General features: G+C 38.7%; 1 protein-coding gene and 1 non-coding gene across 2 annotated transcripts; both read left to right on the top strand.

Annotated features, from left to right (window-relative positions):
* Positions 1-1,225: 1,225 nt before the first annotated feature.
* LOC142518764 (E3 ubiquitin-protein ligase RMA1H1) lies at positions 1,226-4,137 on the top strand. The gene is made up of 2 exons (XM_075621578.1): positions 1,226-1,522; positions 3,426-4,137. Exon 2 carries the CDS (start codon positions 3,466-3,468, stop codon positions 4,105-4,107), a length of 642 nt encoding a protein of 213 aa, XP_075477693.1. The 5' UTR covers positions 1,226-1,522; positions 3,426-3,465; the 3' UTR covers positions 4,108-4,137.
* Positions 4,138-14,329: 10,192 nt separating this feature from the next.
* LOC142519967 (small nucleolar RNA R71) lies at positions 14,330-14,436 on the top strand. Its single transcript, XR_012813851.1, has one exon. It is a non-coding gene; the product is annotated as a small nucleolar RNA R71 (small nucleolar RNA).
* Positions 14,437-16,747: the final 2,311 nt, after the last annotated feature.

The raw sequence follows: 16,747 nt of genomic DNA, 5'->3' as shown, positions 1-16,747 counted from the left end.
ACTAGAATTATGCATGGCTTATACGTAGTCTAATTTACGGGTTCTACACTAGTACTGTGGTTTAGTCTGATCAGACGCAATATGTATGGGTCACTTGCTTTGAAACGTATCTCAACGCAAAATGATGATGACTATACATGTTTAAGTATGTATGATGCAAGTACATTTATGAAAATGTTTATGAATCGATGACACGTCTATGGCTATGTAAGTATGTTCAAAGTTAAGTTACGTATGTACTACTTTAAAATGCATGTGGTTTTATTATATGTTATTTGATATTTCCAGTTTATACATGTTGAGTTTTTAGACTCACTAGACTTGATCGATACAGGTGAGGACGAGTATGAGGAGACAAGAGACGGGGATCAGTGAGCTGGATTTTTATGCTTAAGTTTCAAGAAAATTTTTATGCATGATGATCTCATACTCTGATGTTAATGAATTACTTTATGATGTTTTAAACAAGTACGTGTTGCAAGTTGTTTACGATTTCATATATTTGTTCAACCATTTTAATTATTTTGTATTTTGAATGAGAATATCTTATTTAAGAAAAATAAATTATTTTCTACAAATTTTAAGTATTTTAAAGTATGATACGTTACATGTTCAAACTCATGTTAAAACAAAAACCAAATCCCCGGTATAGATTGTATATATATTGTTTATGAAAGTTTTATATTGACCATTTTACAAAGAAAACTTTCATAAACAAAAAATCCATGGTGATTCTTTTGTGCACCAAAAATGTAATTTATTTTTGTATAAAAAAAGTAAATTACAACTCTTTTTTAAATCAATTATTCCATATAAGATTACCACACATTTTTCCATCTATTATGGACGGAGACAACCTGTTACACATAAATAGATTTGTGACATCGTCTCATGAAACACTACTTAAACAATAATATTTTATATTCAATCATTACCAAATTTTACTTGACTTCAATCGTCTAGTTCATAATATATAAATTTAATAATTAATATTATCACCTTTTTTAAAGCTAATAAAAAATGATATAATTTATTAATAAAATATAATTCCAATATTTAAAAAAAAATTATATATATATACACAACACTAACATATAATTCAAATATACAATATTAAATTGGGGCAAGTGGTGGAAATCACATCTTTTGGAACCGATATGGGCCTCCTCGTGGAGTGCAATTTTGTGTTTATCCATAATTCTTACACCCAGATACGTTACTCCCACGCTCACGTATATATGAACGCGATCCTGTAACTATAGGTCCGCCTCTGCAGACAACTTCGCGTGCGTCTATATATAGAGAGCGAGCTATGGTAAAACTGGTATCCACATCTCAGCCATAACTCCACGAAATCTCCTGCTTTAAGCCCATCCTCTCTCCAGACCGTTGTTTGGGATCTTTCATCACATGAAATACGCTTCTTCTTTGCAATATTTTTCTTCAAGTTGTACCGCTTTTTCAGTGTATCTATCTATATAAGGGACATTGGATTACGGTAGAGACGGCTCTTTCTTTGTTCGTACGTTTCTCTTCTTTCGCGTTCCTTCTGTGTCTGTGTGTTCATTTAGTGATACTTCTCTGCACGAGGATTTGGGATTGTTTTGGGCCTTTTTGGTTCGAGAATGAGATTTATCTTTTCTGAGAAGGATTTTTCTTGACCGTTTTTACCATCAAGTGCAGAATCCGTTCCCATAGATGAGTTGGATTTTTCTAAGCACCGTTTATGGCTCTTAATGATTGGAAGAAATAGGATTCGATTTTTTTTCTTTTTTTTTTTTTTTTTTGTGTTGGGTTTGACGTGTTATATATGAGATGGATATGTTTTTGGTAATATATATTTCTTGGTGCAAACCCTGTTCAATCTATTTATTGTAAAGGGAAAAAAACATTTTTTTAATGTAAAAAACATAATTTTTCTGTGTACTAACTTGTTTTTCTACAATCTGCGGCGAGGTTTGTTGCACTGTCCTTGTAGGATGTTAATCCATATTCTAAATGTTTGTTGGGTGTTTTGTAGTTTTATGAGAAAACTTGCCGGAAGGGTTGTCAGGTGGTGCGCGTCTTTTCTGCTGTTTCTAGGCGTAGGTTTTGGCCTTTTGTTAACAAAGCTCAGCTTTGAAGTCAGTGATTATTAAATGGTGCCTTAAAATGGATCCTTTTTTAAAAAAAAACTCGGGTCATATTAGATTGGACTTGGGAGCTGATCCGAAAAAATTGATCGAGCTGGGTTGAGCTCGGGTCAATCGGGTTGTTATTATTTTAATTTTCTGCAATTATATTTTCAGATTTCAATGATATATACGAGGGATATTTTGTTCTCATGTAATTAAATTAAAATATTATTATCATTATTTTTTAATTTTATTTAATTTTTTTTAAAATAAATTCAAAATTGAGTTAATCATGTTAGCGGGGGGTCGGGATGAATCATTTTTGAATAGTACTACTACCCAACCCACTTGAATGGAGACATCACGTGTCACCTTTTACACGAGAGATCATCATCTCTATTCTCATCTGGTTGTGACCTGTCTTTTAATTGTGGTTACAATTACACTTCTTTGTGAAGTACATTTTGCATTGCTCATCTAGTTTGCATGGTCGTAGGTAGGAGTAGGATTAGTTGGGAGCTACTTTAGAATTAAGTGTACATTTTAAGTGGTTATTTTATCTTGGCATTAAAGATCAACAAACGAGTCACTCAACTGTTTGCATTATTGAATTGACGAGAATTTTCCTCTGAGGTTGAGAGGCTGAGAACTCTGTTTCGAGTACTTATTTTGACTGTTGGATCTTTTAATTTTTGGTCCCCTCTTATCTCAAAAGTTTCTAAGTTTTGCACATCCTTGTCAGGAATTCGTGCACTTTGGGCTAATGTTGCAGATGTCTTTAGTGGTTGAACACCTAATTGAATCTAAATAAAACCATTGGGCCTAATGTGGATGATTTTTCTCCTCTTTTAGATAACATGCGTGACTCATCGTAATCGATTGATAAAGGAGGTGGGCTATTTCCTTTGACCGTCTCCCTGTCCGGAAAAGGGCCATTTGGTTTTTTAACGTGTAAAATCATAATGAATCTGTCACCTGATTTGAGAAACAACATACTGATGAGTCAAGCTTGCGCACCTCGTTACTTGAGCTTGATCTAGTAAAAAAATTCTCGAGCTCGACTTGAAATGGTGCTTCAGCTAGTGGTTTGCTCAGGCTTTGGCTTGCTTGATGCCCACCTGCACCCCAGGGGCTTCAGGCAGAAGTGCAAGGGGCATATTTTATGGGTTAAATTTGCATTTACTTTCAGTTACAATTGAGATACTTTGAACTCTCATTTTTTGGTTCAGTTATATTTTTGTTAAACTTTAATGTGGCTTTTTGTTTGTGTTCAAACTGATGTCGGGTTTCAACATTCATCTTCTATGACAGATTTGTTGAACACACCCAAGAAACTGCAGCTCAAAGTGATATGGATGAAGATATTATTCCCCTGGAGAAGTGCCAATCCTTGTCCGGAACCAACACAGCCAGGGACTTCGACTGCAACATCTGCCTCGACCTCGTGCAAGATCCTGTGGTCACATTATGCGGGCATCTATACTGTTGGCCTTGTCTTTACAGATGGATTAATTCTCGTGATGAAAATGGTGATCGCAAACAATCAAAGTGTCCCGTTTGCAAGACAGAGGTGTCGCAGAAGACCTTAATCCCCCTCTATGGTCGAGGGCAAACCTCGGACTACTCTCAAAACGAGGTCAATATTCTTAATTTCCCACGAAGACCTACCATGTGTACAGCAACTAGTCACTCATATCCCATTGGAAATCCAAGATATACACAGCAGCCATCAGAATTTGTGCACCGAGTGCCTTCACGTATGTTTGGCGAGACGCAATTGGTTGATCCGATGATCGGGATGCTTGGGGAAATGCTTTATGCTCCGATGTCTGGGAATTCGGAGACGACTTTGTACCCTTATCCAAACTCTTATCATTTAGCAGATAGCAGTAGTCCTAGGTTAAGGAGGCACTTGATGCAAGCCGATTTATCCCTTAGTAGGGTATGCTTGTTCCTCTTCTGTTGTGTGATCTTATGCCTACTTTTGTTTTAAGAATCTTGAGAGGAAGGCATAATATATATATATATATATATATATATATATATTTTAGTATGATATTTAATTCATTTGCAAACAATGAGCTTTTAGATATATACTAAAAGTGTGATATTTAATTCAAAAGTGTGATATTTAATTCATTTGCAAACAATGAGCTTTTAGATATATATATATATATATATATATATATATATATAATTTTATATTTTGAATACCCGTGGGACCAATGCCTCAAAAGCATAATGAGAAGCATGAAGAAATTCCCATTCTCACAGGTAGAAGATACTGATATGGTGGAAGATCAGTCGAACAACATGACATGAGTTCAAAGAGGAAGGTGTGGAAGAAGAAGTAACATCTTCTGTTGGCAAGGAAATAAATGTTAACATTTTGATGTCTCTAGAGTAAAAACATATGCAGTTAACTAAGAGGAATGATTGATGCCTTTACTACTGTCATGACAACTGTTGCTTATTTTTACTATCGCAAGTGTACGATGTTAAGTTTTAATACTGGTTAGAGTACAGATATCGATCCCACGAGGAGTAATTATTTAAAACTGTATATTAAGTACCATAATTGACATAGCTCAACTTTATTTAGAAAATCAAAGGGTTGGTTTATAATCAAAGAAAATAACAATTCCTATAATTCTAGCACGCAGTAGAAATTCAATGAGTAAATAAATCTAGAGATATGATTTCATCTGGTTTCCCCCATGCTAAATTAAAATTGACTAACATTTAATTAACTTGCATCATATTTATTAACCAAGAACTCACAATATTTTCTATTCCCTTTTTCAAGTGATAAATAAAACTGTATTACCTATTACCGATTTTAATATGTCTATTCAAAATCATGTAACACGTAATACATGCAAACAAGGTTCTCTTATGGATTCGTCAAAGTTATATGTTTTTTGCACGTTATAAACATCTGACGATGCGATTTCCCCTGTCCTAATTTCGATCACATCTCTCGAACGTTAGATCTCAATTATTAGATAGTTGAATTATGACCAGTAATCCAAAAGCATTAAAGACAAGAAATCACAAATAAACACGATGAACTAATTCAATGAAAATTCAAATGTCAATAGCATAGGTTCAACCACGACTACGTCAATCTCTAGAAAATAAAATTAGTTCATCCTCGAATCTAAATTAATACAAAACCTGTTTGTATTCATTAAAAACGTAAAAGTAAGGAACCGAATTAAAAACGTGTAGGCGAAAGATGAAAGCGCGTCTCCGTGTCCGGATCCAGCGTCTTCTATCTCTGTTCTTTGCGTCCCGTGCTCCGTGAGCTCTGACTTTTTCGCTCTTTTTTTTCCTCTACTGTCTTGGCTGTGTCTAAATTTTAGAACCCCTTTTTCATGCCCACGACGAAAACCTATTTATTGCTGAATATCGCGCCGTGCGCACATGCGCGCCTTGGATCAGCGCACATGCGCGCCATATGCGCGGAGCCTTCTGCCTGTGTCGCGCATGTGTTCGCCCTGAGTGGCGCATGTGCGCCGATCTTTCTGCCATCGCGCGCATGTGCGCGAAAATAAATCACGCATATGCGCGATGCACTGTCCTCAGCACTTGCTTTGCTCACACTTCTTCTTAAGCGTCCTTTTAATTCATTTTCACGTCCATGTTGTAGTCGTACCTAAATTCCTGCAATCACATTAAAAATAACAAAAACTCATAATTCTGCCCAAGAAAACTAACAATCTATATGAATTGTAAGGATAATTTAAGTGCACAAAATGCACTTATCAAACCCTTCCAAACTTAAAGTTTTGCTAGTCCCGAGCAAAATAAAATAAAACATTAACTAAACTAGACTCAACACATCCTAAAGAAAATAACTGAACAAACAAGAATTGTGGAATAAAAGGATAACCACTAGCCTCAGAGATTACAGTCCCCATCATATTGAATCAAACACATGCCACATTACTTACAGTTCACGTGCGTGTGTGTTCTGCTATTCTCGTTTACCCATTTCAAATGCCAAGATAAGTTCATAACTTTTCATCTCATAAAATTTTGGACTCCTCGACACACATGTAATTAGTAAAATCATTGAGACACATTTACCTTCACAAATCAACAGGACTTATAGGGTAACATTTGGCTAAACAAGTGGTAATATGAAGACAATAATTAACCAAACAAAGTCCAATATGAGATGCGCACATGTACACAGTCAAATTCTGTGTCCATCGACGGCATTTTTCAAGTGTCCATAGGCTTAACTTTGACAACTCTTCTCCACTAGTATATTGGTTATGTGTGACTCGGTTAATAGGTCTTTTAAGCTTATAACGTTAGGCTATGGCTAATGGCTACAAATGAAGATAGGGAATCAACAGTGAGAGAAACAAACCAATTTATTTTTCAACACGCTTCTCCTTCTTCCTCTCGTTTCACATCAACTTGCTTTGCCACAACATATTCGCCATTCTGTCCTCTTTTTCACATCAATACGTCATACTCTTTTATTCTTCATTCAACTTTTTCCTTCTCTCTTTTCTCAACAACATCTTTTCTTTTTTCCATAGAAATTGATTTCTCTCTTTTCACCTTTTTTCTCTTTTTCAATGATATTCTTATACGCGCACAAGGGAGAAGAACTTTTGTCATGATACACAGGTTCGTTTTCGCTCAATTTTCGGTAGGTACTGGTGTATATGCTCAAAAGTTGGTAGTTGACGTAGGGATTTAGAATTGATACGAATGGGGGCTTTTGTGTGCCTTGGCACACTCCATTCGATTTTCTTTAAGTTCAAACATGGGACACTAGGGTATAATATGATGTTATGGGTAGGCTTGAAAGGCTCAAACGTTCCAAAAATCGCCTAAATCATCCCTAAGTTACACAATACCCGTATCTCGCCTCGAAGAGTGCCAAACCAAGTTCTAGACTACTTTCAATTTACCAATCAATAAACACAGATAGATCATGTTTTCGGGCATTCAAACAGAAAAAATTACACATCTCATTTTCATTTAGGCTCAAAGGGCTAACAATTGACAAATTATTCAAGGAAAACAGGCCCAACATAATTCAAAGACTGCCTGAATCATTTTTGTGTTAGTGAATATGTAACTCAACAACAAGCAATCACATGCAGGTTTTGGAGTCCATTCATACATTCCAAATCACAAATCACATGAACACTCTCTTGACATCGGATGTATCAACAATCATAGCAATCGTGAATTAGTGTGTAAACGGTTAAATAAAGATAGCATGCATTTAGATTCGTAATCAAGGAACAACATGTGTTTCGGGTCAACTCTCCTCATTGTTTGGTTATCACCTTAATTCCACAACTCTAGCAAAAAAAAACAATTTAACGACTAAAAATTGACATAATTTTTTTTTAAAGCCTCAAAATTTGATCACTAAAGCATCAAAATCAAAACATCAATCAAATCACCCCCCAAACTTAAAGTATGAATTGTTCTCAATGTATAAACAAGAAAGAACGGGACAATCATACCTCCCATGAAGAGCGTCAGTGCTCGCCGTCATCATCATCGACATCTTCATCCATGTGCTGGGGTGGGGCCTGTGGAGGAGGTCCGGGATACTATGGTGGCCATGCAGGTGGCTGGGGAAATATCGGATCCTCTGGACCGATAGGTGGGAACCGCTGAGCGAGCACGGACGTGAAGTTCATCATGTATCCCATGAAATGATCGGTGCGGTGCTGAAGCGAATCCAGCACCTGGCGCTGCTCTACTAGTAACCTCCTCTGATCCTCCATCTCTATCTCAAGTCTACGAAATCGGTCTCCCCTGCGCTGTCTGGCTGCCTCAGGTGGTGATGGCGGTGGAAGCTGTGGATGTGGGAGCTCCTCGTCATCTGGATACTCGTGGGGAATATAATAGGCAGCTCCAAAGAAGGCAACAATGGGAGCCTTCGGCTTAAGCACTTGCTCATCAGGCGACCAGGACACGCCGGCCTGTCTGTATAGCTCAGTAACAATGTGAGGGCATGGAAGGGCGACCATGGCTAATCCTGTGCCGGCTCTCATGATCGATCCATAAATTATTTTCCCCAAGTCAACAGATTTTCCCATCAAAATAGCGAAGACAAGTGCAACTTTGTCTTTGGTTACATCATGGTAGTGTGAGGATGGGAGAACCCGAGCCAATATGAACGATGTCCACGCACTTGCATTGGGGCCCATATCGGATTTCTTTGAGAAATTGGACCACTCGAGCTCATTTTCCATACAGCACCTGCCTGACATACGGTCCGAATGACCTCTGAATAATTAACCCCATCTTCTAGAAATTCACTGTACTCGTCTTCTTCGAGGCTCGGCATCTGATAGATCATGTTTATCGTTTGAGAGTCAAATGATACCAATTTACCTCGCACCAGTATTTTTGACTCATCATGGCGTATTCGCAGGTTAGCATAGAACTCCCGCACAACTGAGATCACAGCATCTAGAGGAGGGTGAGCAAATTCAACCCATTTTCTTCGTTTCAGTTCGTTCACAATCACACCACGTGCTATTGATAAATTAAATCCCCTCTCCGGGATGATAGATCGAGTCATAGAGCTCTCATAGATTTGCTGGGCTTCCTCGTTCCAAAATCGGTGCGAATCAAAACTTGCGGAAGAAGAGGCACCCTTTTTTGATTTCCTTTTCGGTGCCATAGGATACAATAAAGCCAACACTCAAACCCACACACTAAATTTAACTAATCAAGTAGCAGACCAAATATCTCACCACACCAACAGATCCGTCAACGTACACCTCAGTCACAAAATGATTTATAACAATTCGAAATACCAAACTCACCATATCAAGATTTCCCCAAGTTGCTTGAACCAATTTCTAAATAATCTGAAAATTCTAACCAAAAGCAGGAGAAAACCCTTACTTGAACGAGAAGATGACCAGAATTTAGAGGTGCTGGCGGAAAGTTTGCTGTTAAGGGGCGGCGGCGTTCGGCTGTCAAAGGAGGAGCGGCGGCGGTGTGGAATTTCGAAGGAAGGTGGTGCGGCGGTGGTCGGTTTTCAAGGGAGGCGGCTGTGATGTGTAAGGGAGAGTAGGCTGGTTTCTGAAGAATGTTTCGTGATCCCCCTTTTTTTTTAACTTAAGTCTCGCGCATATGCGCGCCTTGAATCGGCGCATATGCGCGGAGGCTACTGTCCATTTTTGTTGTCAAGTGGCGCATATGCGCGTCCTTTGTGGCGCATATGCGCGATGGTCAGTGCCTCACATGCGGTCTGTCGCGCATATGCGTGCTCTTTGTAGCGCATATGCGCTGACTCTTCTGCCTGTGTCGCGCATGTGCGCGAAAATAAATCGCGCATAAGCGCGACGTACTCTGTCTAGTAGCTTTCCGATTTTTTTTTTTAAATTACCTGCAAAAATAAAACGATTCAAATTAATACTCGAATAGAGAAAATTAAAAGTAATAGCTAAGAAATTGAAATAAAATAATAAAAGCGAAACGAATGCAAAAATAAATAAATGTGGGTTGCCTCCCACATAGCGCTTGGTTTAACGTCATCAGCCTGACTTTCTTCTGTCTACTTTGGTTCTCCAAGTGGGATGTTGTCCATGTGTCGCACTTCATTTCCAAAGTAATGCTTGACCCTTTGACCATTGACTTTAAATGTCTGACCATTGTTGCACTTTAACTCAATTGCACCATGTGGGTACACTGTTTCCACTGTGAATAGTCCAGACCATCGTGATTTTAACTAACCAGGAAACAACCTCAGTAGAGAATTGAATAATAACACCTGTTGCCCTAGTTCGAAGTCTCGTCGAAGAATATGCTTGTCGTGCCGTTTCTTGGTCTTTTCTTTGTATATCTTTGCATTCTCGTATGCATCATTCCTGAATTTCTCCATCTCGTTAAGTTGCAACCGTCGTTGTTCGCCAGATGCTCCCATATCAAAATTTAGCTTTTTCACAGCCCAAAATGCTTTGTGTTCCGGTTCCACAGGTAGATGGCAAGCTTTCCCAAAGACCAACCTATAAGGCGACATCCCGATAGGTGTCTTGTATGCAGTCCTGTATGCCCATAGAGCATCATCTAGCTTTATCGCCCAATCCTTCCGGTTTGTCTTCACTGTCTTTTCTAGTATCTGCTTGATCTCCCGGTTGGATATTTCTGCTTGCCCATTAGCTTGCGGATGGTATGCTAGTGTCACCCTTTGCTTCACATCATACTTTGCCAATAGTGAGTTAAAAATTTTGTTACAGAAATGCAAACCTTCATCACTGATAATGGCTCTAGGTGTTCCAAATCTTGTGAAGATGTTCCTGTGGACAAACTTAACAACAACTAGAGCATCATTAGTACTGGTGGCAATTGCTTCCACCCATTTGGACACATAATCAACAGCAAGTAAAATGTAAGATTGACCAAAAGAGGATGAGAATGGACCCATAAAGTCAATACCCCAGACATCAAAGAGTTCCACCTCCAAAATATTTGTTAGCGGTAATTCATGTCGTCTAGAAATATTGCCAACTCTTTGGCATTTATCACATGACTTAACTAAAGTATAATTGTCCTTAAACAGATTAGGCCAATAAAAACCAGACTGTAATACCTTAGCTGCTGTTCTAGATGCTCCAAAGTGTCCACCGTAGGGTGAGGAATGACACTGCTCTAGAATCGTACCCGCTTGTTCCTCTGCTACACATCGTCTAATTATCTGATCAACACATCTCTTGAACAAGAAAGGATCATCCCACAGATAAAACTTGTAATCATGAAGAAATTTCTTCTTTTGGTGATAAGTTAAATCTAGTGGTAATTCTCCTGCAGCAAGAAAATTAGCTATATCTGCAAACCAAGGATGTGTAACATTTACCTTGAAGAGTTGTTCGTCTGGGAACGACTCATTTATCACTTCGCCTTCAGCTCTTCCTTCCAGCTCCAAGCTTGACAAGTGATTTGCCACCTGGTTCTCACAAACTTTCTTATCTTTGACTTCAAAGTCAAATTCTTGAAGTAGGAGTATCCATCGTATCAACCTGGGCTTTTCATTCTTTTTGGCAAACAAATAACGAAGAGCTGCATGGTCAGTGAAAACAGTTACCTTGGTGCCAATGAGATATGTTCTGAACTTATCGAATGCAAACACCACTGCTAGCATCTCCTTCTCAGTAGTTGTGTAATTCTGTTGGGCTGCATTTAGTGTACGACTTGCATAGTAAATAGCCTTGAACATCTTGTCTCGCCTTTGTCCCAATGCTGCTCCCACGGCATAGTCGCTAGCGTCGTACATGAGCTCAAAGGGCTCCTTCCAATCATGCACTATCATAATGGGGGCAGAAATCAGTGCTGTCTTGATCCTGTTAAACGCCTGCAAACAATCATCGTCAAAAATAAATGTAGAATCTTTCTCTAACAAATTACATAAAGGTCTAGTAATTTTAGAGAAATATTTAATATAACGACGATAGAACCCGGCATGTCCCAAGAAACTTCGGATCCCTTTCACATTTTTCGGTGGTGGGAGATTTTCAATTGCCACAACTTTGGCTTTGTCCACTTCTATCCCTCTAGCTGAAATCTTGTGCCCAAGCACAATACCTTCTTGCACCATGAAGTGACATTTCTCCCAGTTCAACACTAAATTCTTCTCCCGACATCTCTGCAAAACAAGCTTTAGATTCTGGAAGAAATGATCAAATGATGAACCAAAGACAGATATATCATCCATAAAAACTTCCATTATTTACTCAACCATGTCAGAAAATATGGCCATCATACACCTCTGAAAAGTAGCAGGTGCATTGCAAAGACCAAATGGCATTCTCCTGAAAGCAAATGTACCGTAGGGGCAAGTGAAGGTAGTCTTCTCTTGATCCTTCGGTCCAATGACAATCTGATTATAACCTGAATAACCATCTAGAAAGCAATAATAATGATAACCACCTACTCTATCAAGCATCTGGTCAATAAAGGGAAGGGGGAAGTGATCTTTCCGAGTTGCATCATTCAATTTTCTGTAGTCTATACACACTCGCCAACCAGTCACTGGACGAGTTGATATCAATTCGTTATTCTCATTTCTCACCACAGTTATACCCCCCTTCGTAGGCACTACTTGTACTGGTGAAACCCAAGAACTGTCAGATATAGCCTAAATAACACCAGCATTTAACAATTTTAATATCTCAGCTCTCACACCTCCTTCATGGCTGGATTAAGCATCCTCTGATGATCAACATAAGGGGAATAAGACTCCTGCATCAAGATTTTATGCATACAAACAGTAGGACTAATCCCCTTTATGTCTGAAATTTTCCATCCAAAGCAGATTTAAACTCTCGCAATACTCTCAACAACTTATCCTTTTCTTCAATAGTAAGAGCAAAGGAGATGATTACCGGATAGGACGAACTCTCATCTAGGAATGCATAGCACAAGTGACTCGATAAATCCTTTAATGCAGGGGGTGTTTTTGGTACCTCCTTACTTGCATCTTCAAGTAACTCTTCATGCTGGGCGTCAATCTTCTCTTTAGGCAGCGTATTGAGAGCAAGTAGCTCCTCTCGTACATCCCAGTCCTCTTCATCTACTATAGAAACTGACTCCAACAAGCATCTCTCCAAAGAGTCTTTCGTCATCCTACCTACACCAACATGGGATACACAAGAATCAATGATATCGATGCTATTACAAGTACTTACCTCATTTGGTCCTCTGATGGTGTTGTAGATGTTGAACATGACTTCCTCTCCACCTACTCTCAATGTGAGCTCACCCTTGTGCACATCAATCAAAGCTTTTCCGGTGGCCAAGAACGGTCTTCCAAAGATAAGCGGAGTTTCCTGGTCTTCTTCCATATCTAAAATGACAAAATCAGCAAGAAATATGAATTTTTCTACCTTTACCAGCACATCCTTTACTATCCCTCGTGGATAGGTAAGTGATCTGTCCGCTAGCTGCAAAGTAATAGTGCTAGGCTTCACCTCACCAAGCTCCAAAGTCCTGTAAATAGAAAAAGGCATTAAATTAATACTGACACCTAAATCACATAAGGCCCTATTTATTCTAGAACCACAATAACACAAGGAATAGTAAAACTCCTTGGATCTTTGAGTTTCTGTGGTAGTTTTCTTTGGAGTATGGCACTACACTCTTTGGTTAGCTTCACGGTCTCAAATTCTTGAAGTTTCCTCTTCTTGGACATCACATCCTTAATGAACTTAGCATAATTGGGCATTTGCTCCAATGCATCGGCAAATGGGATGTTAATGTGTATTTTCTTGAATATTTCTAGGAACTTTGCAAACTTATCATCTAATCCTTTCTTCCTGAACCTCTATGGATATGGAAGATTTAACTTTGGTAACGGTTGATGCTCAATCACTTTCTTAGGTTCATCCACTATATCTTCTTCAACACTTGCATCCTTTCCATCATTTTCCTCAACACAAATCTCTGCATTCTCTTCAGTAGGCTTTGGGATTCCAATTTTCTTGCCACTTCTCAATGTGACAGCTTTGCATTGCTCCCTAGGATTCACCTCTGTATTGCTTGGGAACTGTCCTTTATTCTGATCTTTCAAAGCATTTGCTAGTTGCCCAATCTGTGTTTCCAAGGATTTCATCGTGGTACCCATATTGCCCATGTGTGTCTCCATGTTATCAAGACGAGACTCAGTTCTTGCCATTCTTTTCCCAGTCTCAGTCACAAACGTCCCAACTAGATCCTCAAAAGACGGCTTTCCTTCCCTTTTCTGTTTATTGAACCCCGGTGGAGGATTCAACACGTTCTTGTTGTTCGCATAAGAGAAATTCTAGTGATTCCTGAAACCTGTGTGATAAGTATTAGGGGGAGGATTACCTCGATAACCTCCATAGCCACGATTGTTATTGATGTACTAAGCTTCCTCCACAACTGGCTCTTCCTCAGCAGTCACCAATGCTACATCAGACGTAGATTGACCTGGCTTGTTCATCGCTGCAATCTATGCTGTCAATGCCGAAACCTGTGCAGTAAGTGATGTGATTGAGTCTACGGCGTACACTCCAGCAGGTTTCCTTGTTCCAGATCTTTCACTTGGCCACTGATAACTGTTAATGGTCATCTGTTCAAGCAATTCATAGGCCTCATCAGGTGTTTTAGAAAAAATAGTACCTCCGGCGGCTGCATCCACATTTCCTCTAGTCGGCCCATTTAAACCATTGTAAAATAACTCAATCTGCATCCAATCTGCATATCCATGATTCGGGCACTTCCTGAGTAATTCCTTGTATCGCTCCCATGCCTCATATAACACTTCGAGTTCTCTCTGCCTGAAGTTGGTGATCTCTATTTTCAGCTGAGCAGATTTAGCAGGAGGAAAATACTTTGATAGAAACTTCGTAACCAAATATGCCCATGTAGTAATATTTCCCAGAGGTAGAGATTGGAGCCAACTCCTAGCTTGATCCCTAAGAGAAAACGGAAACAGGCGCAATCGAATAATTTCGTCAGAAACAACGTTAATTTTTACCGTGCCCGTGATCTCCAGAAAAGTTCTGAGATGGAGATGGGGATCTACAAAGGCTGCTCCTCCAAATTGGTTCTGTTGAACCATGTTAATGAGTGCGGGCTTTAGCTCGAAGTTGTTAGCAGCAATGGTTCCGCGAGCTATTCCAGAGTAGTGAGCGTTGATGACTGGGCGGAAATGTTCCCAGATTGGCACCTCTCTTGGGAGCTCATTCTGATTATCTCTGTTTTCAGCCATTGCTTTTATTTCTTCTCTTCTTTCTTTCCTTAATCTCCTGGCAGTCCTTTCGATTTCCGGATAAAAAATCAGCAAGTCAGGATTTTGATATTTTCGCATACACTGCGAAACATAGAAGATTATCAATTAACAAAATAAACAAATACAGTAAAATCTAAATTAAAGTCAATACTACTTAGTAACGATATTAATATGCAATTAAATAGTTTACTCCCCGACAACGGCGCCAAAAACTTGTTGCTTATTTTCACTACTGCAAGTGTACGGTGTTAAGTTTTAGTACTGGTTTGAGTACAAATATCGATCCCACGAGGAGTAATTATTTAAAACTGTATATTAAGTACCATAATTGACATAGCTCAACTTTATTTAGAAAATCAAAGGGTTGGTTTATAATCAAAGAAAATAACAATTCTTGTAATTCTAGCACGCAGTAGAAATTCAATGAGTAAATAAATCTAGAGATATGATTTCATCTGGTTTCCCCCATGCTAAATTAAAATTGACTAACATTTAATTAACTTGCATCATATTTATTAACCAAGAACTCACAATATTTTCTATTCCCTTTTTTAAGTGATAAATAGAACTGTATTACCTATTAACGATTTTAATATGTCTATTCAAAATCATGTAACACGTAATACATGCAAACAAGGTTCTCTTATGGATTCGCCAAAGTTATATGTCTTTTGCACGTTATAAACATCTGACGATGCGATTTCCCCTGTCCTAATTTCGATCACCTCTCTCGAGCGTTAGATCTCAATTATTAGATCAGTTGAATTATGGCCAATAATCCAAAAGCATTAAAGACAAGAAATCACAAATAAACACGATGAATTAATTCAATGAAAATTCAAAATGTCAATAGCATAGGTTCAACCACGACTATGTCAATCTCTAGAAAATAAAATTAGTTCATACTCGAATCTAAATTAATACAAAACCTGTTTGTATTAATTAAAAACGTAAAAGTAAGGAACCGAATTAAAAATGTGTTGGCGAGAGATAAAAGTGCGTCTCCGTGTCCGGATCCAGCGTCTTCTATCTCTGTTCTTCGCATCCCGTGCTCCGTGCGCTCTGACTTTTTCGCTCTTTTTTTTCCTCTACTGTGTCGGCTGTGTCTAAATTTTAGAACCCCTTTTTCATGCCCACGACGAAACTTATTTTTTTCAAAATATCGCGCCGCGCGCATATGCGCGCCTTGGATCGGCGCATATGTGCGCCTCTTTCTGCATGGAGCTCTCTTTCACGCACAGCGCGGAGCCTTCTGCCTGTGTCGCGCATGTGCGCGCCCTGAGTGGCGCATGTGCGTCGATCTTTCTGCCATCGCGCGCATGTGCGCGAAAATAAATCGCGCATATCCGCGATGCACTGTCCTCAGCACTTGCTTTGCTCACACTTCTTCTTAAGCGCCCATTTAGTTCATTTTCACGCCCATGTCGTAGTCGTACCTAAATTCCTGCAATCACACCAAAAATAACAAAAACGCATAATTCTGCCCAAGAAAACTAACAATCTATATGAATTGTAAGGCTAATTTAAGTGCACAAAATGCACTTATCAACAACCTTTATGGTAGAGATGAGAGAGTGGAGGTGAAACGTCTAATACTAATTATTTTTTTTGCAAGCTAATTTTGAAAATACTCATACACATGCATGCGAATGAAAACAGACCACCATGCGTATTAAAAGTTATTCAATCACTGAATAAAAATACTGCACTTAAATAAATATCTAAATATTATCAAAATCCATAGACTACTGATTTAAAAGAACTTCAATGCAATAAACATAATCCTGTCAAATCCTCAACATGTTAAAAGATGTGAAACGCAAAAACATAATGTATCATCCCTGACTCATAAACATAAAGTACGGAAAAATGCAAGGTCTTCGGG

The sequence above is a fragment of the Primulina tabacum genome, chromosome 11 (assembly GCF_025594145.1).
Source record: "Primulina tabacum isolate GXHZ01 chromosome 11, ASM2559414v2, whole genome shotgun sequence".
Classification (NCBI taxonomy): Eukaryota; Viridiplantae; Streptophyta; class Magnoliopsida; order Lamiales; family Gesneriaceae; genus Primulina; species Primulina tabacum.
The sequence above is the reverse complement of the archived record's forward strand: the minus strand, read 5'-3'. Positions and strand labels throughout refer to the sequence as shown.